Genomic DNA, 26,964 nt, shown 5'->3' on the forward strand with positions numbered 1-26,964 from the left:
TGTCCAATGCCAAGTGAACTGCTAGTATTCAATAAGTAAACAGACAAATACTTCTACACTTAATTTTATATCAGGCAAATGAACACAACATCAAATTGAGAAATTGGGGTGGCTGTTTAGCTCCAGCCGAGAAAATAACAAATATTATTCTTGAAATCATAAAATTAATAGTTATCTGGTTTTAAAAATAATCCTTCTGGTTTCACATGTCAGTGTAATCATGCACTAGCAAGATGCCAATGCATTTATTTTACAAGGAGTCTCTGAGCATTTGTTTTTATAATTATATCTTTGTGTGGCAGAGCACCAACAGGGCTGAGATCTACCGCAAGGCAGAGCCAGACACCCATGTAGAAAATGAACTAGCTGAAGATGAAAGCATGGCACTCAGTGGATAATTTGTTTTCCCTGTAATGTTTAATTACAGTTTTCCATATAAAGGGATTTTTTTTTTCAGTATTTAATCACTGAGATATTTGAAGCTAATTAGCAAGAGACATCACCATTGCCACTTTAATAAAAAATCATTTGACATAGGCAGTCAAGGCGAAGGGGTCATTTTCAGTGAGAAACAACTAGGTATCACCAAGTTCCGATGAAAAAGCAAACATCTCCCTGACAGTAAATTAGGATTCAAGGTACCCAGGTCCCTCCCTTCTCAGGAAGGAGTACTGTGAATTACAGGTGTCCTCATCATTCACAGAGAGGCAAGAGTGATTCAATGGAGAAGGACCAGGTTGCCCCCATGTTTCTATTTCAAGATCACCCAAAGTGAACTTTAAAATAAGAGGCTTTTCCCAAAGCTTTCCTTATTGGCAAAGAAAATGTGACAGTTTACTAAAGGGAAATATCTATACACCATTTCACTACTTTTATGTTTTCAGAGTGGCTTCTCCATATTTTTGGTCAGATTTCCAGAAGTTTCTATGAGTCAGCCTTATACACATGACATTTGTAAAAAGATGTCAAGAACCCAGCTAAGACAAATATTAGATGCCTTACGGTTGTGCTTGAGGTGGTGAATGACGCAAGCACTGTAGCAATAATTATTTCATGTGACTAAACTAACACATATAGTATTTATCTCATGAAAAGGAAGCACAGGAAAAGCATCCTTTTAGATTGCTAGGAGGTTTCAAGTAAACCATGTACACCTGCCTGCTGCCGTAACTACTGTCATATTTGATTGAACTTTGGATTAAGGGCTATGAGTACTTTCTGGATCAATTACATAGGTAATCAAAGTTGTATACTATCTGCCTTTACCTTTTGGTTCCTTCCTCTTGCTTGCTCCTGGCCTCCAACGTCTCTTTATGGTAAGTAGCATTCATTTCATTCCGGAGCCGGTCATTTTCTCTGGCAATGTCTGAAGCATTCTGAATGACCAGGGCATCATAGGTCTTCAGCCCCATATCCTCTGTTATCTGAAGAAAGCTGTTAATGGACGTGACCTCTTGCTGTCTGATGCTTCTTTTCTGAAGCAAGTGCTGGCGTGCTAGAAATCCTCTTATAACTTCCATGTAAAAGAACACAATCATGGATCAGTGTGAGGAGCAAAAGCAAAAAACCCGGACGCACACAAACAAAAGTCACTATACATTTGTCTGTGTAGCTACAAAGATATGTAACTCAGAATAAGAATGTACTAACCCATTCTAATCTTGTACTAAAAAGGATATCTAAATTGAGCAACGATAACACCAGAGGCACAGGTAATACAATAATAAGGCTTCCACACTTCTTTTGGTAAGAGAGGCTGGGCATTGACAGACTAAACTAAAGTCAGTGGGAAAGAACTAGATCTAAATCCCAGAGAACTGGACGTGTGGCTCCAAATGGACCATTCTGGGATACACTGATTATCTTTCAGCATATAATGTTATAACAAAATATCTGAGGCTCCTGGAATTACTCTTTGAAAATGTCATACACATATTGTTAATAGGATTGTGATTTAACTCCGAGAAGAACTAACCCTGCATATAAGACTCTGGGAAGAGATAGTGTAGAAATACAGGACATCCTTCCTGCTCTCTGAGGAAGCCGGGCTAGAGAAACGTGTAAGAATTGGTGTGGAAATAAGTGAATGCACACACTTTGAAACTGCTAATATATCAGTACATATGTAAGACTTGAAAATAAAAATAATGACCACCATTTAAAGGCACTTCCATGTGTTAGGCATTCTACTCCATCATTTAGTGCCCAAACTCTGTGATAATTTGTATACCATTATCTCCATTTTTTACACAAAGAAAGATAAGCTTGATGAAGCCTTATTATAGTGCATAAGTCTTACTATAAAAATATTTTGATGACCTTTTTCAGGTTAAGGATTTTTGCCGTTAGTAGTATCATTACTAAATGTAGGTAACCCTTGTTTAATACAAGATTAGAATGTTTTAGGAAATTCCTATTCTGAGGTAAATGTATCTTCCTCCAAGTAAACACAACCAGTGAATGGTAGAGACAGCTTCAAGTCTCTGTAAAGTGGCTTATCAGGCCAATCTCATTCCCTTAGCCTTCAAACACATAAATGCGACCTGTGGCCTGCAGACAACAGATCACCAGTGGGGATGTCATAGGGTAGCATGTTTGCGATCAGTGTGAGGAAGAACTTACTTTTTTTTTTAAAATTAAATTTATTGGGGTGACATTGGTTGATAAAATTATATAGGTTTTAAGTGTACAATTCTGTAATACATTATCTGTATATTGTGTTGTGTGTTTACCACCCAAAGTCAAATCTTACATCACCATATATTTGACTCTCTTTATTCTCTTCTACCTCCCTTGCAACCACTACCCTCTGGTAACCACTAAAGAAAGAACTTTCTAACAATGAGTAAATGGATCAGGCTGTCGATTTTGCTTCTAGTCCCCGAGCATGTTCACAAGAGCAAAATGGCCCTGCTCATGGACGCTGTGAACAAGTGCAGGTAGAGAAACCCCATTTGGGCCTTTTGACTCTAGGATGCTGTACATTCTGATTCTAAGTTTCTAAGATTAGAAGGACTTGTTCAGATTATAAGAAAATCTACCATTTCAAGGAAAACCAATGTGTGTAGCAAAGATACTTTATTCTTGTCTGTACGGGAAGAAAAAAGCCTGTAAAACATTGAGTCCCTTAAAATAGTCCATGGCTATAGAAAAACAAATGTGTGGGTTATCTACGATATTCACTTTGATGCCTTTCCTTGATCAGAAGGTAGAAAGCTGAACACAACTTTCCACAATTATGTCTTGAGAAGCAAGTCACATGCAGGCATCTAAAATGCTTAAGGCTTTTTTTTTTTTTTTCAGATGGCAATACTAAATGTTTAGTTACTTTGGAATGCAGTGGTATTGAGTTCCCTGTAAAACAGTCATGCTGAACTAATCTAAAGGGAAAAATTTAAACAGTAAAAAGTACAACCAGACTTCCAGAAAGATAAAATGTGGAATAAAATGCAGAAGCATTCACCATGTGACGGGCACACTGGGAGAGACAGAAGCAGAATTCAAATTGGTCTGTTCGTTTGCTCGTTTTTGTTACGTTAAAAAAAAAACTAAATCATTGACTTTTAGAAGGATGAAGGTGAGAGTATATTCAAGATACTTAATTTCTTGGAATAAAGGGAAGATTATGTGGGTGTGCCAGACTTCCTGTGACCACTGATGGCAGCAGCGCTCTTCTCTGGGTTCACATTCACCCAGGAACCTATTGTCCTGTATCCAGGGGACTCCATTTTCTTACATTTCATCCTAGAAGCCTCTTCAAATTCTTCAAAACCAGTTGCTAAAAATTGGTATCTTTGATAAAGGATAACTAATAAAAACAAATTTGCCACAAATATATATTGATACTTGTTCTCTTTCTGCCAATTTCAAAAGACTGCTTTTATAACACTTACAGCGTTCAAATTTTCAGTTTCATCCAGGACAAAACGAACATACGTAGTCAGAGAGAAATTTCTATTAGAAATACTCTGAGAGTAAAATGATAAAATTTAAGGGTAAAAGTGACAGATTTCTTCCCTCCAAATTTACAAAGAGAACTCTTGAAAAACTGGAAATGACTCCAGATTATATAAATTCTGAGTAAATTTCATACTAGCAAAAAGTATTGAAGGAACTGTTCCAAGAGACAAAAAAAAAAAAAAAATCAATAATGCTTTGCATTTAAGAGCCTATCATTTTCAAAATGCTTTTACATCCATTATTTCATTTATGTAATAGGAAATTATGGTTTTTATCTTAATGCCATTTTTTAGATCATTCTGAATTTTTAACTTTAGAGGTGAAGAGACCACTAGAGTTCTGCTCATTTCTTCAGTTTCAGGTTAGGAGGGCACGGCAACTTACTCTTTGTAACTAAATAGAAGAGAGACCTCCAGTGAGCACCCGATGGAAGACAGGGTACACCTTCTTCTAATTATACTTAAGGAACATTTCCAGGAGAATTTGATGCCCCATTCTATGTATATACAATATGATGTTCAATGAGATTCTCAGTTGGCTTCATAGCTAGGTGGTTAGAACACTAGACTTGTAAATGAGACTCTTCCCATTCCAGTTTCAGCTAAGGCTGCAAATGGAGATTCTGAGTCAGGAGGTCTGGGGTGGAGCCTGAGACTTCATTTCTAACATCTCCCAGGTGGTACTGAGGCTGCAGATGCTATGATCACATGGTGGTTTGTCAGGGCTGATCATACAGAGGGACTGCAAAGGCGTAGTCCCAAACAGACCTGTGACCCCAGCCTCTCTCTACACTGTGAAGAATAAAGTTAAGTGGGTCAGATTATCATTACCCACAGAGAAGCAAGAATTGCTGAGAATTGAAGGTGGGTCGTCTCTTTCACCTGAGGCTCCCCGTCACTGTCCCCAACTTCCAGGCTGGTGAAGGTGGCTTCTGGAGACTACCCAAACTGGGTGGATATGGTGGACAGTGAGGTCTGAGAAGGCTGACGCTGTACCAGAGGTTGCTACCAGGTACTAAGTGCAGAGCGGCTCTGCTGGGAGAAGCTGCACCTGTCAGGGTCCCAGGGTGCGTTTCTCAGGCACCAGACATGGTTTTCAAGACAGAGATGCCTGCTTAGACTCATTTAAAGAGATTTCTTCTTAGAGAGCACCTAAGCCTGGTCCGGGAGTGTCCATGGGGTGCCGAGGGGCTGAAAGGGGATTATAAGTAACCATGTCTTTCCTGTTCTCAGGTGGGTAGTACAGATGAGCCCTGAAATGCGCCCACATGTTTGAAGATCAGTGAACACCTGTTTGCTCCACCAGAGGAACCCAAGGCCAGATTACACGGGTGCTGGTCAGACAGGAGCTGCCCTGTCCTCTCACTTTTCCCTCCCCAGAGTGTGTGCACACGCCTGAGTAGGCAGGGATGAGGACAAACCCAGTGGCCACCTGTGGGGCTTGAGATTGCCAAGAGGGATATTTATACTTGGAATGAGATTCTAAATTTTGAGCAGTACTTGGGCTAGGCTTGCTAAATTCTGAATGAGAGTGTATGAGGGACAAGAGTGTAGCAGAACTTATCATCAGAAAACGGTGGGACATTGGAGATTTCACGAGGGGCGTGTCTGGATGAGTCCCACAGGGGCTGAAATGGACAGAGGTTTGAACAGAATAAAACCAATTTCTGCATCCTATGAGGTGCTTTGCTTGTTTCAAACAGTTTCAAATCTATCAGAGAGCTAATCTCATGACAAGTTCTACCAAAAAGCAGCATACAGATGAATTGCTCCCTTTTACTTTTCTTTAAAAATATATATTTATGATATATATATAATTAAATTATTAAGCACATCAAAAATTAAAAATCTATTATGTGTTACAGATGAGGCATAGTTACGATTTTTACGTTCGCATTATGTCCCCATTTTGGATGGTCACTTGGGTTTTGACCGGAGAAAACTATTTGAAGTAGAATCTCTCTCAAAGTGAAAATTAAAAAAAAAAAATGCTATCTGCTATCCAAATAGTATCATCACTCCCAAAGGAAAATGAAGTCAAGGATTTTCCCATGGCACACGTAGAATTCCATAAAATGTGGTTTGGCTAATTGGCTGTTCCAATCTTCCAAACTTGAGCATACCAGTGGTGCTGACTGAACTGGCCTAGGAACCTGGCTCTGTAGAGGGACCTAACTGCCACATGTTTTTTTCCCCCCATAGTAGGTTCAAAGGTACACTTTTCTTGTCAGGATCAATGAATATGAATATTTGCGAGGTAGAGGATGTATGAATCATAGGATATAAACAACCCCCTTCCAAATTGTGATTTAGGTAAGAAGTTCAGATAGAATGACTATCAAATAAAGCATGAGCAGTGTCTGCATACACTGACTTAGAGACAGGTGAAGAGCAAACTAAGCCATAGTGCTTCCAGAACTCCTGAAAACCGTTTCCCCAAATGTGGTGTCATGGAATGGATGAAGTGGTCCACTGTAATGTAGATCCCACTGACATTTAAACTTGGAGGGCATTCAATTATTTTGCATTTCACAACTCAAAAAAGTTAAGAAATGTTAGTGTGTTACCTTTTTGGCAGGTGATGACCTTTCTCTGCAACTGTAGGCACAAATCGTTGAGCTGGGTGGCATGCCAGTATTTTAGAAACACTTTTCGGGTTCCCATCTAAAATGCAAACATCAGGGAAATATTTAATGGCATGAAGATGCCAAAAGGATGATGGGGAAACTATCAGGAAAGAGAATTTTTCAGAAGACAATTAGAGGAAACAAAGCTAACCAAATTTATTCCAGTATATCTTCCTTACTGTTTTTAACACTATCATATTTAATCACAATCCCAAAGTGCTAATAAACAAGCATGTTTGTTGTATGTATTCATTGTCACCAATGTCTGCAAATGACCACGCACTACAGTTGTGGTCACACCATGCAGTGCAAAACACTGATTGACTCTTTATCAGAAGATAAAACCATCCCCATAAATGAAACTCTCACACTCCAGAGCCAAACCCCTACCTTTCTTCTGTGATCCTTTTCTGTAGGGTGGTTGGGTCCACAAAAAGGAAAACAAACAAAAAAACCAACACAAAACACTTTGTGGGGGGTGCAAATGTCTAACTATTATGTTCCTTTGTACCCCTGAAACAAACAAAAAGAATAATGTAGACACACAAAATTGTTTCATTTCAATTATTTTTTCTACTATACTGTAGGTTATTGAATGTCTACAACTGCAATTATAGAACTTCAGCACCAAATAAAAAGTCTCAACAAAGCCATGTATGAGCAATAATCTTCTAGACGCTTGCATAAACAGTTGTATACAATGGACATTCTTCTCTAGAATTTTTAAAAAGAAATTTCAGCATGTCACCAAGTTAGTTTCTATGAAAAGTGCTAGTGGTATGCAAGCTAGTCCAAACCTGCTGCTATTGATGAAGACAGCTGCCAAAGAAAATTCTTAAAAACACATAACAATAAGCCACATCCATGCATTTAAAAAATAATTATCTTGTGTATTGTGCTTATTTTCTAAGAGTTCACAGAATTATGGTAGGTGTGAGGAATGCCCTTCGCAATGTAAGTGCTCACAGTCTCTTAGGGGAAGCAGACATAAATAACTGCAGAAAAGCCTCGTAAATACATGACATGCTTTGGAAGCGATATTCTGTTAGGTAAAGAAGAAACACTGCTTAGGCAAACTTTGTGATATGTTCATAATCATATTCTCAGCACTGGAGACAAGCACCGTTAAAATAAGAGGGAGATGAACATGTGTGCTCCCAAGCATGAGCTGAGGACATTAAAATGATAACACCGAACAGCTTACGTCATACATCAAAATGACACCCGAAGCTTGCATGTATCTACAGACCATTAGGTACTGGAAAGGTTTATAGGTCAGACTTGTCTTTAGAGTGCTTGGCCAGAAGCAGTTTATGAACCTTTTTATATGGAAAGTGAGTTTACTCCAAACATATTTTGTCACTTCCCACCTTTCCATCTAACTCTCCCCTTAGCCACGATCTGTTGTCTGAATGAAACCCCGAGTTTTGCAAGAGATTGGGACCTGAATCTTGCACTATGACAGTCAGCCTAGTTAGTTAGATCAATGGCGAAAGCTCTCAACTACTGTCCTGTTTCAGAGGCCTCTGGTTGACTAGATGTTCTTCATTTAGTTCTCTTTTACTTGGCTGAAATTTGAGACAGTTGTCTGGGTGGGTGGCTAGAGAGAGTTGTTACTTTTTTCCCCATTGTATTGCCATTCTCTATCCCTAGTTATTTTCCATAATTCACAGTCTTTTTTTTTCCCTTCCCGACTGTTGACTTATTTTGGCAGTCAACAGGAAGAACAGTTGGTACTGTCTGTGAGCACTGCGGAACAAATCTGTGAGACAGGCACCGGGAAGGAGGGAGCATGTCATCTTTCTGTTCATCACCGACTGTGGTATGTTACTCATTGTGGGAAACTAAATCATAAAGGCAAAATTCATGCAAACCTGGATTCCAAAATGAAACTCTAAAAGAGTGATAGCCAACAATACTCCACAATAGGTGGAATCAATAACGATCATTAGGGGAAGTAATGTATGGAAGTAGCACAACATGGGAAAAGACCGATGGAATAGAAATAGGAGAACTGGATCCCAGTTCTACCCACTTACATAAATGGAGACCCTGGGCAGGAAGAGAGTTGGATGGATAACTAAGTTTTCTTATAGTGAAATTTCTAAGAGACATTCAAAAAACCACAGTAGGTTTATCATGAGAATTGTGCTAGATTGTAGAGATACAATAGAGATCCCTCTCCTCGAGGAGCTCATAGTTTACTAGGAAAAATCAGCAGTGAGCAAATTCAGCAAGAATACATGCTCAGTGCAATATCAGAGTTATCTCCAAGGACCATCAGAGAGGGAGACGTGATCAAGACTAAGCCACTTAGTCTTGAACGATAAGCAGGAATTTTCCAAAGTGTCTAGGGATTGTAAGGAAAGTTAAGTTTAGGACAGAAAAACTAGCGTGTGAAAGGCAAGGAGCAAAAAGAAGAAACCATCTCGGGATATAGCTGTGTGAAGAGTAATGAGGGAAGAGGCTGCACATGTAACTGGTGGCCACGTAGTGAAGAGCATTCCAGAAAAAAACATGGACATTAAACTATAAGCAATGTAGTTAAACTGGCAGACTTAAAGAGGATCAGATCTAAATTTTATAAAAATAATTTTTGAAATTATATTAGAAAGTTATAAAGTTCCTTTTTAAAACGGTCTGGCGAATGGACTGTTGGCTTTGGGTTTGGGAGGTAGTTGGTTGGTGAGGAGGGACGATACAATGTAATCCACAATTTGTGTTTGAAAGATTCTACCACAGTTGCTTGTTGGTTGGCCAGCACTTCTTGATCCTTTACAACTGAAATCAAACTCCACCTCCATTATTAGAGTTTTGATCCACTTACTATCAGGCTTTGATGACTTTCATTTGTGTTCCCAGAGCACCCTATGAATGATTCTTTATTTCTTTTATTATATTGCATTAATATTTGCCATTATACATATGTATTTATATCTCTTAAAGAATATGAAGGTATATCCTTGATCTTCCAAATGGTAGAGATGTGGGAGGGTAGATTCAGGTTAGAAACAGAATATGAGGAACTGTGAAGACCTGGTATGAGACATGAGATGGATGATAATGTCTTCAAGGGTGAAAATAAGGTATGATGGACAATGAAAACATAAGCCAGACCATGAAGTCATTCAGCAAGCTGGACGTAAGTCATGGAAGTAGGTACGTGGTGGAAATAAAGAGAAAAAGAAAAGTGGAGTGAAAATGGTCCAGACATTGTATAGACATAAGACATAAGGTTCGGGAGCAATAATTCAGCTGACCCCTCTCTTCTACTGATAAAAAGAAAGTGAGAAAAAGTGAAAACTTATATAGAGTATTTCCAGGAAATATCCCATTTTTAGTTCATATATGGAGGCTAAATTAGAAGGTGAGTAAATACGGAAGATGAAATGGATTTTTCTCATGATATATTAGAGATTCCATAGGACCTAAGAGTGGGTAGTTAAGAAGTTGTATGAGTGTTTCTCACAGCAGATGTGCATGTCAGGCCAGACTTGGAGACAGAAAAATGAAGTTCACTGGGATAATAACAAGGAAGGAGCAGGGTGGGCACATGAGGCATAGGGCATGTGACAGGGAAGGTGGAATGCAAGACAAGTAGACACATGTAATGGTGGCAGCCAGAAGGATAGGCCAGTTCCCAAAGCTCCTAGTGAGTTTTTGGTGTAGTTATGTCCATGAAAATTCTCCCTGCAGAGGTAAAACCAAGGGCTCTGAAAATGAGGAGGGCTTCTGGGTTTCTGATTCAATGGGAGGAGGAGAGAATAAAAATCTGAATCTACATTACAAGTATCCTGCTAAAACATAGCTAAAGACTTTGTGGAAATGGCTGGGTATTGTGCTGCCATCACATTCAGATAATTTAAAAAATTCTTCATTCAGCTATTTGGTATACTTTACAGTTATCCAAAGGACTGGTTCATTATTTCTTATTCATTCATTCATTCATTCATTCATTCATTCATTCATTCATTCATTCACTCACTCATTCATTCATTCATTCATTCATTCATTCATTCATTCATATATTTTTTTTACCATATAACTTATTTGTGGATTGACAATATTTGGAGATGCTTGCTGAAAATATTAACATTTGTTTGACTTTGTTGGTCTTTTAGTGATGTTATGTTTGTAGTTAACATTTTTCTCCTGAAAGAATAAAATTAGCCCTTTAGTAGTATTTTGGATTTCTTCCTTAGAAACTATTCTTAATGAATTTTAGTCCTTAAGTCCTCTGATATCACCAATGCTAAGGGTTAGTAGGGCATAAATCTAGGAATCTTTATCAGGAAAACCCAGACAAGATCACATGAATTCTAAATCTGCAGGAATTTATATTGTCTATTAATGATGTGGACCACGAGAAAAATGTTGGCTATTTTAATTTTTCTGTGGAATGTAGTCATGTAAAATTACTCTGTATCAGTGCCTTAGAGTTCTATATCAAATCCAATAAAATAGGATTCATCCGAAGGAAATCAAATGTTGAGATCACCCACATTCTTGATTTTGGTTGCATTTTCTTATAAAATGGTATTTGTCACAACCAGAGAAAAGGAGAGATTGAAATGTTCTCCCACTGAGCCCTCTCCCTGTGTACTCCCTAGATGCAGAGGGTCCTGATCTGAGATTGAAATATTAATGTCATTCTGACTCCTGTAAAAGTAAACCATCTGTGAATTACAGTCATCGCTATTTTTATTAGAAAACCTTTTTTTTTAAATTTTTTTTAAGTAACAGATTTTAAAAAATTAAACAAAATTGTCATTGATGACTTCGAAAGCTTTAATTACTGCTATGGTTTTCAGGGATGTTTTTAGAGGCGAAGGCTGCAGGAGCACAGACAACTGCTGGAACAGCAGTTGCAATGGAGTGTAGGTGGCCTGGAGGCTGTACTAGAGAGAGATACTGAGGGAACCTGTGAAGATCCTCTTCTCCTCCTCCTCTATTTTCTCCTCCTCCTCCCCTTCCTCCTCTATTCCTCCTTCTCATCACTGATTCCTGACTCCAATCATAGAGGTAGAAAGGGGAGGGTGGCCAAGCTTCAGCACAGAGGTTGTGGAGGGGTAAAAGGGCCTATGCTCTGTTTCTATGGCAACCTCAGGATCCCACAGGAGGTGCACATTACTGGTTTCACCTCTTTAGGGACGTCCCCACGCGCGACCACCTCTCACTCCAGAGTAATCTTTCTAAACATCGGTCTCATTACTTTTGTGCTTAAAATGATTTCACTGCAGGTCATAATTTTCAGGATAAAGTTCAAACTTTTAATATTGATTAGATTTTCTATAGCAGGGTTCTTTTTCAAAGCATTCTTGTTTATTCTCAAACTATAGCATATTGCTTGCTGTTCCAAAATGGGAACTTGTTTTTCTCCTCCGGCTTACCAGATCCTATTTCTTTTTGCTTTAATACTTTTCTCTAAATCATCGACTGGATAAGCTCCTATTCATCCTTTAAAACACAGATGACTTGGTGAACTCTCAGTCTAGCATGTACCATATAATAATGAATTCATTATTATAGTATATCTATGTTACTGATGTATCTTGTATATATCTCTTAATACCACTGAATTCCTAGTTTTGTCATTATTTGTATACCTGTCTGAATATTCAACTTGATGTGAAATATTCATGGGCTAGGATAATGTTGGAAAAATATAAAGGTCATAAGTTACATATGTTAAGGTAAAAGAAATGAATGTCAACAGAATAATAAAACGGAGAAAGAATTTCAAAGAAAGTGATTTTAATGGACATTATTAGCTACATACAATATGAACTCAGATATTTTTTGAAAAATCATTTACTATAATGAAATCTTAAAAATTAAATCTGGTTGTGCTATTTAAATTGATTCATTTTATACAAATTACATCTAATGTGGTTCAAGTAATAATGATGTTAAATTTCTACTTTTGGTGCCAATCCACTTTTGGTATAAGATTATTGCAAATCCAAACCTAAAATGTACCTCATCCTCTAATACTTTACTGGCTTTTCAATTCACTTGCCTACTACCTCCAATTTATCAATCTTCCATAAACTTTCAATGATTCTATACTTCCTGTAAGTGAAAATGCCTACTTCTGGGTTTAGCATTAAAAGGCCTCCATCATATGACCTTTATTCATCTCTGAAGAGCTAACACTCTTTACTCCTCTAAAAGACATGCTATTTACTATTATTTTAACTTCCTACATGATCCTGAGAGCAGAAAACCACTGTGGAACTTCTGCAGTTACTATCAAGGGCCTATAGCATTCTAATGCATAAAGTTCTTACTGAATGATGCTACTATTGTTCTCAGTGTTATCTTAGATGCATTCCTTTATATCTATGCCTATAATTATTGCAATGTTTTTATTAATAATTACTACAGATTTTATTTTAATGAGAAATAGTTTATTGTGAATGCTTATTTTTTGCTGCGAAAAAGCTTTACTTTCATTAGTGAAACAAAGTTGATCTTTAAAAATTTTAATCTCTCTTGCTCTAAAAAATATTAGCTTTATTCTAATAAACACTTCCCATTTAAAAATGAGATATATAAGATCATATCTCATTAAAAGTAGTCATCTTCTCTGGGTGGTGAACACACAATGCAATATAGATAGATGGTGTATTACAGAATTGTACACTTGAAACCTACATAATTTTACTAACCAATAAGATAAACAAATAGTCATCTTCTTTCATTATAATATTACCATTCCAAAAAAACGCCCTTGTATTTTTCAAAGTGCCTTATCGTGTAAATCTGTTCCCAGTTTTTCAAACAGCTTTATTGATGATGATATAAACAATACACTCTTTCTTTTATGTAATTTGATGTCTCTGTCACTCTGCCATCAGACTTGTTTTCCTTTTAGCTGATCAGAGAATGTCCCTGTTCCCCTCTCAAATACTATCATTTCTACTACTACCATGCAAAGCACTTTTTGTACCTATTAGGTAATTTCTTCCAAATAGACCAGAACCCCAAGCCCTAACTTTTCCATATGCATGCTATGAATAGTCCCTCATTCATTCCTGGTTCGATATCATTTTCACATAGCTCTCAAGTGCATTGTATCTTGTATCTTTCCTGATTTTCCTTGTCTCACATTTAATCATCCATTGAACCTATCATGAGTCTGTCCTATCCATCTATTGATTCCTCATCCATCCATCCACCCACTCACCCACTCACAGACCCATCCATCTATCCACCTATCCACCCATACATCAAACATTTGCCAAGGACCTTCCTGACACCAGGCACTGTGCCAGGCTCTAAGACTACAGGGATGAACAGAATACCATCTATCCTTTCAAAAAGTTCATTTAAAAAAAACATTTAAGTAACATTCGTTTTTTCAAGGCTTAATTTGCATATTTCCCCCGTTTGCTTCTTTAATTCATTAAGTTTCTCAGGATGACCATTATTTTGTGTGTGCATAATTTATTATTAATACTTCAATATTTTGTGTTTTCATGGTAGCTTTGAAAAACGACTAAATAGAAATTCTCTAATGTTCAGCTTGGCTCTGAATGTACTTTTAAACATCCTCAAAGGATACATTTATACTAAAGTACAAGTTCTCTTTGTTAGAAATAGACTATTCTTGAAGTTTAACTTCAACATAGAAAATATAATTATAGCCATACACATCTAATAGAGTACTGTATCTTCTGGTATTTGAAGAAGGTGGTTTGGCTTGAATTACATATAATTACAGGTTAAGAAAAATTAATTACTCTCACCTAGAACAGTATGACCTGTACAAGAAGCAGTGATGAATAAAAATGACTATTTTGAGCTTACTAGTGAATTGCTCACTATGTGATGCTATATATTATTTCATTATGGAAATCATATCAATATGCTCAAGAGCGCTTAAAAAAAACAATTCTCTCCCAAAGTGACACATTGTGAAAAGCAAATCCAAGCCAAACCCAAATAAAACTGATTAGCTTCAAATTCAAAGAAGAAAGTGCACTGGATAATATATTCATTTAAGAAGCACTTGTAGTCTTTCTTCTTAACAAAATGGCCTCATTAATGTCAATAATAATTACTTGCCTCATCCATGGAATGTATATCTTATAAATGATTAACAGCAGCATAAACACAATCACAGCCCATCGTACTCACTGGGGCAGGGATAGACACATATGCTGGGAGCCCTTCCACCACAAGCACCTGCTGCCCTCTATGTATTTTGATGTCTTCTTTATTTCCTAAAATATGAATATTTACAGCAATTCATTCAGGGCATCTATGTTGTTCACCCTTAGGAGTATTTTTAGATATTAAAAAATACATAGCTTTCCTAATTTTCCAAATATTTGTCCTGTGGTGTGTTCATATTTGCTTTGAGACTCATCTACATTTATTTTTGTGAACTATCTTCTACTTTCAACTTCTAAAGGGCCAGTTCTTTCCCATCATTTAGTGTTCTGCACATATTTTGTGTAGTGAATGCATACCTGTTAATAGGAACTTGAGCATGTTCCTGACCTAAATTGATATTTTAGTCTTAAAGGAGATTTCATTCTTTAAATCAACAGTTTAATAGACCTATTTATTGAAGGCCCGTGTGACAACCTCACTTGTCCCTTCTCTGCCTCACTGACCCTCTTTGTGCTATGGACCATCATGCTATCTTGTGTGGGTTACTACATTAGTTTGTTAACTCATTTCCCAACTCTAGTCTCTCCAACGATATATCTTTTTCACGTTTAAAGCATAAATCACATCATGTTACCACCCTCTTCAAAGCTATTGATGGCTTCACATTGAACTTAAAATAGAAAGTTTTGCTTTGACTCACATAAGTCCCATCATTCACAGAGGCTCTGGCCCCTGTTTGCCTCTAATCATTTATTCTTAACGTGATGATTCTGGCCGCAGAGGGCAAAACTGGTTCTGGAGGGCAATAAACAAACAAACAAACAAACAAACAAACACACAAACAAACCTTAGCTATTGCAAACCTTGCAAAAGCTAAGGTTTGTGGCATATAATAGGTGCTTAATAAGGGCTTGTTGAAGAACCACCATTTTTTCAGTAGTTGTTAAGAGACACATATTGACGAGGAGGATTGACTAGTGAAGGACCACAAACCATTTTAATAACTAAGATTCTCCCCATCCAGTACTAGTTCCTTAGTAATTCTCTCATTAATTTTTCTCCTTAGTGGGGCAATATAAAAAAATAAAGGTGAAGAAATACTGCTATACAGCATAGGATCTCTTCTCAGCTCTTAGTGTTCCTGCCATCCTGCTCTCACCAGTTCTCTCAGGCTGCCTTTCCCTCAGGGTCTTGGCACACACTATTCCTGCCCCTAGACCCTGCTTCCCTGTCCTGCTATGGGACTGGATCCTTTGTATCCTTCCCATCTCAGCCTACTGTGTTCTTCTTGGAGATACCCTTCATGACCATTGCCCTATATAAACTACGGCCTCTTTGACTCACTGTCACAGTGTCCTTGCTGGTTCCCCCCCAGCACGTATACTAATCTGTAATTATTTATCCGTTTACTGTTCATGGTCCCACCCCGACCCCACTAGACGATAAGCTCTGTGAAAGAGAGACATGCCATTCTTTCTTCATATTGCGTCACAATTGCCTTGTGCAACTTCAGGGACATAAATGGCACTCAATAAATGCTTGTTGATTCAATCATTCAACCTGGAGTTAGAGAAAATTAGGTTGATTTCTAAGAGATGAAAGTTGGATTAGAAATAGGCCTAGCCACTTTTTACTTAGCAATTGTTAAGTGCCAGATATTATGCTCAGCCTTTTGCTGAGTATATGAGTATATGAAGTTTCAAGGAAAAATATAAAATTACTTGAAAGGGAGAAACTATCACACATGTCAGCAAGGCTTGATTGTGGATACCTGCATTTCCAAAGACAAATGTGATAATAAGTAGGAGGTTCGTTTATTCATTCATGTAACAAATATTGGCTGAGTATCTACTCTGTGCCAGGTCCTGTAGAGACGTAACAGTGAAACACACACGCACACACCACGTGTGAAAACATAAGAAAAATAGAGGTGTATATCTGTCTTCATAAAGTTCAGAGTGGTCAGCCACTTGGTTCTATGTACTGACCAAGAATCAAATATCTGTAATATTATTTTTAAAAACTGAGTGAATCAATACACCCAAAACATTTGGAGTAGTTGTCTCTAGAGAGATCATGGGTGATCTGCATTTTCTTCTTTATTTCTCTATTTTCCAAGTTTCTTATAAAAAATGAAAGCTACTTTTATAACAAAAAATGTGTTCATACATATGTGTATGTGTATGAACGTGCATATTTATAAAAATCCCCAGTTATAATGCACATACTACCAAGAGCTACTCCTGGATCCCTAATGTCTACTATTTGCAACATTACTAATTCCAGAGAAAGAAAGGAATGAGAGAGAACGAATAATTTTATAGGCTCTTTTCTCACTTGTACTTATCGTTGATTTATGAAGTGCTCCTTGAGTAATAAAACAAAGGTTATAAACCATTAATTTACTGTACTAATAAGAGCCAAGGGCCCTAATACAATTGTCTTATCTTAGAAGATGTGAAAAAAGTGAAGAGTGCTTAAAACTTTAACAATTTCTTGCTCTTACTTTTATTATCTTTTCTCCAATGTACTATTTTAGATTAATGGAATAATAAATCTTTCATCCAACTGATTTTATTTAATGGTATAGGAAAATGTTAATCTTGCAATTCTCAGCGCTGTAAGAGTGAATCCTTCAAAGACCATATATTTTACAGAGACACAATGAAATCTATGCTATTCTATGAAAAATATATTAGAAGATGATAAAGAAATGATTGTAATTTTTCATTAGTGAATGAACATAAATAGAAAAAATAGATTTCTCTAAAATTTGGGATTTGTTTTTATGAGCACTCTGTTATTTTTTGTCAGTCTCAGTGTCTCTGTCTCTGTCTCTCTCTCCACACACACACACACACACATGCACAAGCACACAGACACACATAAGTAAGCATCATATCATAAGGGTAGTTGAGATGAAGTTCTAATTTCATTTCTTACTTCCTGTGTATATAATCTTGAAAAAGTTACTGAAAAGTCTCCCTATGTCTGACTCCTCATCCTTAAAATGTTAGAGGAGATGTAAAATCTCTCTCAGGTTATAATATAAATTTCTCCTTCCTCAATTTCCAGTAGAAGATCTCATGAGCACCTGCTTCAAAGGGACAATGCAAGACATTCTTCTTTGCCTGTCCAAAAAGCTTCCCCCACCCCAAAATTCAAGAAACCTGTTTCAAATGACAATGAAATGGATGGCTGTGAAAGAGTCCCTACATGGGGGCCAGCCTGTTCCCCAATCCTGACTTTTCCTGAGCTCTGTGAGTGTCTGTGTTCTGAAGCAGCACCCCTGGCATTGCATGAACTGACTCTGACAGATTTGTTTCTCTGTTCGTCATCCCTCCAGATGGCTTTAAATGAATATAGCATTCAAATAACTACACAGAAGAAAGCATCCTCTAACCAGTTGATTCATATAAAATGTGTGAAAATCAGATTATACCATTTATTTTTCCACTTAGAATTAGTTTCAAAAGTTTTCACTTTACATAAATGACATAACATGGCAAAGCAAGCATGTTCCACATGGCCCGAAATGCCTGCCAGTCACTTCTCTGTGGCTTGGGGAAATCAGGGTGGAAAGCGTTTGCTTAAATGTGCATAGTTCTGGAGGGATTACTTTCAAAGTTACCTTAAAGTAGGACTGAACTGAAAATATAAATTTAGATAAATAAAATATTTAGAATAATTAAAAAGAAACCAAATAGGAGATTAATAACCAGGGGCTTAATTTAACTTGTTTTCAAACTATGACTTAATTCGAACTATTTGGGTTTTTTCCACAAATAAAGTAATCCACAGATTCGTTGTTTCATAAAGAAAAATATAAATATATTTGGTGAGACAAAAAAACAGTACTAGAAGTTAGTCATGTAGAGTCTACTCAGGTCATTTCAAGAACTTTCCATTTCTCTTTAAACAACTTACTGAAATTCTGCTTTGAAATAAGGACAAAGCTCTGACCCTATTTTTTAAATATGCCATTTCATCGGACATGTGAACAAGAAACCGCCACCAAGTAGGACTCATTTTCAGCCACCACTACACACTGATTTTTTTTTTCACTTTTTTTCAAAATAAAGCCAACTTATGTAAAAGCAACGATGTCGAGCATGTTAAGGGACTAATAACATGAGTGCGTTTCTGAAAACTTGTGGTTACCAGTTCAAACCATGTAAAAGAAGGCTGAATGTTCCTTCGAGAAGTAAGAGCTAGTGGTGTAAAATATATAATTGTTAATTATTATTCGAAAGCAAAAAATGCTTTAAAGCGAAACACAGTCAGTGTGAGTTATGTTTTCTTTTTCACAAATGCTTAACATAATTAATGTGACCCTATATAGTCTTGAATTGTATTTACGTAGTGCTTACAAATTTTAAAAATAATTTTTAATTAGAGAAGTAATGCATGCACACATGGACCTCGTAAACATAGATCTCAGCTAAAATCCCATTTCACTGTTATCTCAAAATAATTGTTAGGTTTTTGTTGTGAATTGTTCTAGATTTCTTACATGTCTATTTATTCATATAAAATATATATGGTTTAGCAAGTCCTTATTGACAAAGGCTCGTTGATTGGCCCAGCATGTGTGCATGAAGTATCTACTGTGCGTCTTTCTCTGTCCTCTATGCTGGAGATATAGTAGTATGTGGACAGACACAAATCCTTTCTGATGCAGCTTACATGCTAGTGGAAGAGAAACAATCAACGACTTTGTAGAAGATTTGCAATCTAAGGAATAAAAATAAAGCTGAGAAGAGGGAGTGTATGTATGCTGCAGCGAGGTGAGGAAAGCAGTGTGGTTAGTGAGCAAAGCATGGCAGATTAGCACACGGGATGGATTAACCAAAACAGTTGAATAGGACGGTTCTCAAATTGTCTTTGGCCAAGCAGTGAATTGGAAGCAAGTATTATCCTGACTCCCGTGTCACCCAGCACCACCCATGAATTGTCTCCCAGCCCTGAAACTTCCTCCGGACAGCCTGGGTAGCCTCATGTCTCAGCTCTCGGGACTAGAATTGATAGTAAACACTGTATAAAGTCAAACGTTTCTTTACTTGATTCCAGTTCTTCTTATTTTCTTTCTACCCCTTTCTTCTTTCTCTTTCTCCTTTTCTTTCCAAGATGCAGTCAGAAACCAACGTCTAAAAGTGCTGTGCTATTTAAGGGTCATCTGGCTGACAGTTGGGGTAAGAAAGATTCTGATCAGAATCCGGGAAGCAGTCAGCTTGTTTTTCCTTCATCTACTGGGTGAATTATAAACATGAAAAAAGACACTAACTACAAGAAGCAATCTACTCAGAGCAATAAAGGAATATATAAATGCCTTTGATCAAAGCTCAAACTGTGATGTATAGTCTATGCCTTTCAAGTTGTTATCTGAATAAAAGGACGTTAGATGGTTACATTAAAAGATATAGATCGAGTTAAATGCAGTGGAAAGAACAGAGCATAGCAAGACCTAGATGCTGCTCTCAGCAAAGTGGCCTTTCCACTGAAACTAAATATTAACTACACCTAATATTTTGATCATTATGCTGATCTCTAAAACTCTATTTCCTCATATTTAAAATGAGGTCATTAACTGTTCACCCTGACTACTTCCCTTTTTCTGCATAGTTGTTGTTAGGCTTAAATCAAATAAAGCAAACATCTGAATAGTTGAAACATTCTTTAGAAGAATCATTATTTATGAAATATTAAAAATCCCACTGCCTCCCATACTGACTCCAAATCCCCAACTATGTAAGGAATAAATAAAACATATGGATCGATAATCAAATGGAACAGTGCTGCAGGTCAGGTGTCTCTATCCTCATCTGACACAGAAGGAAATGCTTGTGTTCACCACCATGTATGCAATTGTTACAATGTACGAAAGTGTGAAAACTGTGGATTTAGAATCCTGCACTGGTGACTCAGAGGCTGTACTGAACAGGGTCTGATTAATATCAAGGAGAGATGAAGAAATCTCGTAAGATCTTCAAGACCCATGAAAGCAATGATGAAAAGATCATAGTTTTAGTTCAGAGAATTGAATTTCTAGCTAATACTCTATTCAGGTTCCCACAGCAAAAGATAACTCCAATCAATTCTATATTCTAGCGTTACTTTTAAAAACAGGGAAGAGTATAACTATTAATTCATGCTAACAATTCAGAGACAAGGGATGAACAATGACCACTTAATAGAAACGTACATTGTAACTCTTAGCAATTTGGGAATCATGCTAGAGATACAACAATCCTCCATTAGGACCTCATTGTTGCTTCAGACAGCGCCAATTTAATCCTCATCCTGATTCATCACCAGGAAGGGAGTGATAGTAACTCTTCCTGCAACTATCAACACATTTCAAACAAATGCTTTGTTTTTGAAACTAAGGAGTCTGACTTTCCGGGTCAAGCAAAAATGATTTTATAAATATACATATATATGTATAATTATATAATTTATATTTATGTAACATATATAAATATATGATATTAGATATAATATATGAATTTTGCTCTCTAGCATAAAGGTGAAATATGAATAAGCTTTACTTCTGTGAAGTGAATGATTTGTCTTATGTGATAAAGTACACAAGGTATTACATTTTAGAGAAGCTGAAGAAAGCAGTCTTTTCTAATTATTCAATAAAGCGGTCTTTTGCTATTCAACATAAGCAAACATGCTCAGAGAATGAATACATTTCTCCCCCCCACATATTTTCAGGCTCCTTTTTTAAGGAGTGAGGGGAAATGGAGTAGTGCAATGAAATGCGGGCTCTTCCCTATTTTTTATTTTGATGCACAATTTCAAATCCCACAGTATGTTTCAATTTAATGCCATCCTCAGTTGCAATTTCAAGTATCCTAGCATACACAGACATGTGGAAGGAATGTTGGCTGCCAGCGTGCACCAGTTTGTCCTCCAGTCTTCTTGCACAGTTGACCTGATACACTACACAGGTGTGTCAAAACCGATGGCTAGTCAGGCGTTGTGGTTACCGCCAGTCACTTAGTGGAATAATTATCCCTGACTCTCTCATTCTAGCTACCACTAAGTTTTTTTCTCAATATTAATTTTTGTAAATTATTCTTATATGTGAATATTCTTAAAAATATACAAGAAAATCTTAGTGTTACTTCTTCATGAATCACTACTATCCAAAGACTTACTTAAAAATTCCCGCAATGATTCAGTTGAAATGACTCGTTACCTACAAACTTGAAAAACAATTCTATATGTGTCCCCCACATCTTATGTCATTGACTTCAGAGTGATTAGCTGACATCATTCTGTGTTAGTAATTCCTTCTTCCTCCTTCTTTTTTTATCCAATCTTTTGGCACATCCATGCACCCATGACTACTACAGATTGTGTAAGCTTCCTCCTTCAGACTGTTATTTAAAGTTCAACTCCATTATTAGTTTAAAAAAAAAAAAAGGAAAGGGGAAAAAGATTGGGTGGCACAGACAAATCATTATTCATTAGTGATAAAATTCTAGGTTCTGAGCTCCTTGTCGTAGAGGAATGACTGTGCTAATGTCAGCCAGTATTCTCTACCTGTTTGCCGAGCCTGGGCCACGTTCAGAAACATTCTGAACCTTCTGTTCCTGTCATTTCTGAAGCAAATACCTTGTTTTTGGTCTCATCAATTATCATATATTTTCACTTATAGATGTTCTCCCTACCATGTTTTAAAATGAGGTTTATATCTGCTTCCCACCAGTTGTTATGTTTTGCCAAAGCTATTTGCCACCAAACCCTTTGCCACCCAAGCACTTTCAGTTGTTTCATAGCTAGCAACTTCCAATAATTCCTGGCCTTCGTTCTGTTTCCCATTATTGCTCCAATATTACCTTCTCAATTGTTTTTAAGTTTCAAACCTCCTCTCCCTATCACTAGTTACAAATGGCACACTGACATTGTTTAAGGTATTAAACAAAGTCTAGAGCTGTGCCCTGCTGTTTTTGTGGAGCACTTCCTATGTTATTCTGTGTCATGTTACTTTCTCCTTTTGGAATTCCACCTATTCCTTCAGGGGGCCCCTGGGCTCTGCCAACCAAAGAGATCACAGGACATAATTAAATGTTTCCAATTATGAAGATTTTGCCATTAAATGACATTGAAAGGACAGTGACATTTTGTGTGTGGTAGGTGACAAACAGCGCAAGGAGAAACAGAAAAAAGGAGCCTAAACAGGACTTGACGAGCCTGGGAACTATGGATCTAAAGAACACTTGTGAGATATCAGCTAGGAGCCAATGAAATCGATGCTCAGTCCTCACTGTTTGGTTGTTCCGGCGTCTGCTACCTTTCAGATCATTCAAAAGGCTTTACTGACAATGTCTGAATCTGCGTGGACATGGGCCAGCGGAGTGGGGCTTCACGAAGGAACTTCTTGTCAGTACAGGAAAAGGAGCTCCTTGGCTTCCCTCAGTATTTGCTGCGTGTTGCTAAAACCGGGGAATCAGACTGATGTGTTTCCAGGGAATACACTTAGTGTCTCGTCTTGCCAAACACATCAAAGCAATTTGTTTTTGCCAGTCAGACTCTGGTGGCTCCCCACAATGAGTCAGCTCACTTATTTAAAATCCTAAACTGGTATGTTAGTAGCTTGTAGGTCACTAACCTGCCAGCCTTGTAATTTACACTGCTGGAGAACAAGTCGGCATTTCTCCTCAGCAGACAATTTCTTCTTCTCGCCAGGGAGTGTATCCGCCAATGGCTTATACCTGTAAAGAGCAGCAGGGATATGAAAGCGATGACTGAATTCGTCAAGCAAAGGATTATATTCAACAGAGTTGTCTTTGTTACACTGTTTCTTAAATTTTCCCCTGTTCTTAATTTATTCCAGGAGTCCCCCAATACTCCATCCATTGTGCACTTAACAGGCAACTGAAATAACCCATCTTTTACATGAAAAATGATTTTTTAAAATGTGTCAAACATATTTTTCAGTCCTTTAATGCATGTTTGTCATGGAGTGATTCAAAAGAAACTCTGAAAAGGAAGAAAATTTACATATTAGCTTTTATTTAAATATTTAGAATGCTCTTAAAAAACACACCTTTTTAAAAAAATTCCATCATTTTTTATTCCCATTTGAGAATGAAGCTAGATGTAGTTAGAATCTATAATAAAGGAATATCAAAACATTCAGAATTCCTATTTAAGTGAGAGGTAGAGTAGCTTCCTCCCCATGTATTAGATAATTGAGGATTTTAAATCTTCTAGAAGCACATTTTATGTTGTTTTGGAAAAAGTCCTCCAAATTATTATATTTGATTCCCTAGACAAAATGCATGGCAATATAGTTTTCTATGGATTTTTTAAAGAAATGTCTTTCAAAATTACATCAGCCATTTAAAAAATGTATGTAAAATTTCCCTTTGCACTTAAGATATTGAACCTAACATACATGTAAAACTGAATTACGAGGAGGAGGAGGAGGAGGAGGAGGAGGAGGAGTAGGAGGAGGAAGAGGAGGAGGAGGAAGAGGAGGAAGAGGAGGAGGAGGAGGAAGAGGAGGGAGAGGAGGAGGAGGAGGAGGAGGAGAAAGCAGAGGGTCGGGGAGAGAGAAGAAGCAAGCACAGTCTGCAATTGCATCATGTGCATTATGGTGATGATTCTCATGTTGGGTTGCTCAGGGAACTCAACGCCAAAAGTTAAATCACCTGAGATTTCCGTTATCTTCTGTGGAATATCTTAGCATTTCATCTAAAGTTTGCTGCAGCAAATTCAGCACCTTCTAAAATTGAGTGTTTTGTTTCCTTAGGGCAACTAAGGAAGGAATTAGGTTGCCTAAACATCTTTATTTACCACCCTTCCTCCGAGCATTGGACAAGTCCCACTGGCAGCCACGCCATATGTACACACACTTCTTTATTTCTGCAAGTGCTGTAGAGAGATCAGGTGCACAGCGCACAGGGCCATGCCTCAGTAACTATGGGTATGCCATATAACACAGACTGAGAAAATATACCTATTTGGCTTTGTCAGTAGCAGACATTTATCTCCTTTCTTATATCCTTAGCATTGCCACTGAAAACTCAGTACTGATGCTCCTTGACTTACCATGAGGTTATGTTCCAATAAACATCATAAATTGAAAATATTTTTCATTTGATACATCTAACCTACAAAACATCATAGCTTAACCTAAACTACCTTAAATATGCTCATTTAACATTAGCCTGCAGTTGGGCAAAATCATCTAACACAATGAATACACTGTAGGGTATTGGATGTTTATCATCATGATGGCGTGGCTGACTATGGGGGAACTGTGGCTCGTTGCCGCTGCCCAGAATCACAAGAGAAGTATCAGACATATCGATAGCCTGGGACAAGATTAAAATTCAGATCCTGAAGTTCAGGTTCTACTGAATGTGTCTTGCTTTGGCACCATTGTAAAGTTGAAAAAGCTGAACCATCATAAGTCAGGGACCATTTGCATACTGTTGGTCCTGGATTGAAAATTGTCATAATCTTCCTAACCATGAATCAGACAAAAAAAAAATATCAACATCAGAAACAACCCTTCCTTGTCATGTATAGATTTTTGCTCATGTGTCAAACTCAGGGTACAAGAGAGTGTAAAATTAGCAAGTAACAGAGACTGAACATGAAATTGTAGTGCCAGAGGCAAGGATATAAAAATCCTGCTCATCATTTTGATCACACAGAATGGACTGAAATGATCTGTGGATGACAGAAGTGTTCTGTTTTTTTTTTTCTTTTTCTTTTTTAGTAAGAGGCAAGAATGTGATTTCTTATCCAGCAGGTACTGAAGTGAGTATGTACATTTTTACTGGCCATATTATGGTTGCCGCAAAAGAGAAAGATGCATTTCAAGGGTAGAAGAGAACAGAGCAAATGGGTCTAACAGAGTATGTGTGTGTAGAGGGTTAGGAACTGGAAGGAAATGTGCAGAAGGCAGTGGGGTGGATGCTTAAAAGCTTATGGACATCCCCAGAAGAAGCTGGTGCATGACATCAGTGCATCAGGGAGCAAACTTGGGTTTTGTTTTACGATGTTTGAGGGACTCAAAGGTGACACATGATATAATTGCATAATGTCTTAGAACAGGAATGAAACTGGATTGGGGACCCAAACACAGCTTTGGTTTCCAACTGTGCAGCAAATTTGCTATGAGACCCGTGGCAAGCCACTCAGCAAGTAATTCGCCCCTCTCAGTATTGCATGCATGTGTCTTAGGATGTGACACAAATTCTACATTGCATTACAAACACTAGTTTAATTCTGATCTGTCTGCAAAGTGTGAGCTTCCCTAGGGCATGGGGTCATCTTTGTACCTTCCATGGTGTCTGCTAGATTATTTTTGTATGGAGCCAAGTATATATAATATACAAACAAATCATAGGAGGCCAAGAAAAGGGGTGGGGGAAGTGGGGGGATGGGAAGTTACATTTCTTGCTCTCTGAGGAGTACAAGGAGCTTTTCTATGTCACTTTGCATACTTCTCATAGCTGTAGGAGGTCTGTATGATAGTCTTTTGATAGTGAGAAAGTTGATAGTCACAGAAATTAAGTCACTTGTTTAAGTTCACAAAGATGGTGTATGGGTTGAATTGTGTCCTCCCCAAAAGATAGGTGAATGTGACCTTATTTGGAATTTGAATTTTTGCAGATGTCATTAAGCTAAAATGAGGTCATTAAGCGTGGGCCCTTATTCAATATGACTGGTGTACTTGTCAGAAGAGGAAAATGACATGTGATGACAGAGGCAGAGATTGGAGTTGTGCAGCTGCAGGGCAAGGGTACCAAGGATTTCCGGCCACTACCAGAAGCTAGAAGAGATGAGAAAAGATTGCACCTGGATTCTCAGAGGGGCATGGCCCTGCTGACACATTGATTTTGGATTTCCAGCCTTTAGAACTATGAGAGATAAGTTTCTGTTTTTTAAGCCACCTAGTTTGTGGTACTTTGTTAGGGCAGTCTTAGGAAACCTATCAGATGGTAAAAGTGGATGAGCTGTAATTTGAACCCAGGGATATCTGAGTCGAGAGGTAATCTCTCCATCACCATTCCTACAGTCTAGGCAGAAACTAACAAGCCCCCGGCACCAGATGGTTCTAGAATGGAAAAAGAAGATACCGAGTATGAAAGACCGAAAAGGTAAAACCCAACAGCAACCATCAGTACATAGGACATGCAGAGTTAAGAATCTGTGGCTCTCTGACCTTTGGGTGACTGGGCCTCTTGTATAACAGTAAACTAGAACTCATAATGAAATACAGACTC

At 37.6% G+C, this 26,964-nt stretch overlaps 1 protein-coding gene and 1 long non-coding RNA gene across 6 annotated transcripts in view; one reads left to right on the forward strand and one right to left on the reverse strand.

Annotated features, from left to right (window-relative positions):
- MYO16 (myosin XVI) overlaps positions 1–26,964 on the reverse strand; it is a 562,776-nt gene that overhangs the window by 75,194 nt on the left and 460,618 nt on the right. For all 5 annotated transcript variants that reach the window (XM_081047109.1, XM_081047110.1, XM_081047111.1 and 2 more), the window contains 3 exons: positions 23,331–23,433; positions 6,527–6,623; positions 1,267–1,513 (listed from right to left, as the gene is read on the reverse strand). In XM_081047109.1, coding sequence (XP_080903235.1) covers positions 1,267–1,513; positions 6,527–6,623; positions 23,331–23,433 — 447 coding nt within the window. The remainder of the gene's footprint in view (positions 1–1,266; positions 1,514–6,526; positions 6,624–23,330; positions 23,434–26,964) is intronic.
- LOC308497049 overlaps positions 7,326–26,964 on the forward strand; it is a 40,286-nt gene continuing 20,647 nt past the window's right edge. Inside the window, exon 1 of the long non-coding RNA XR_013993266.1 lies at positions 7,326–8,408. This is a non-coding gene — a long non-coding RNA (uncharacterized lncRNA). The remainder of the gene's footprint in view (positions 8,409–26,964) is intronic.

This window comes from Rhinolophus hipposideros (genome assembly GCF_964194185.1).
Source record: "Rhinolophus hipposideros genome assembly, chromosome: 4".
Classification (NCBI taxonomy): Eukaryota; Metazoa; Chordata; class Mammalia; order Chiroptera; family Rhinolophidae; genus Rhinolophus; species Rhinolophus hipposideros.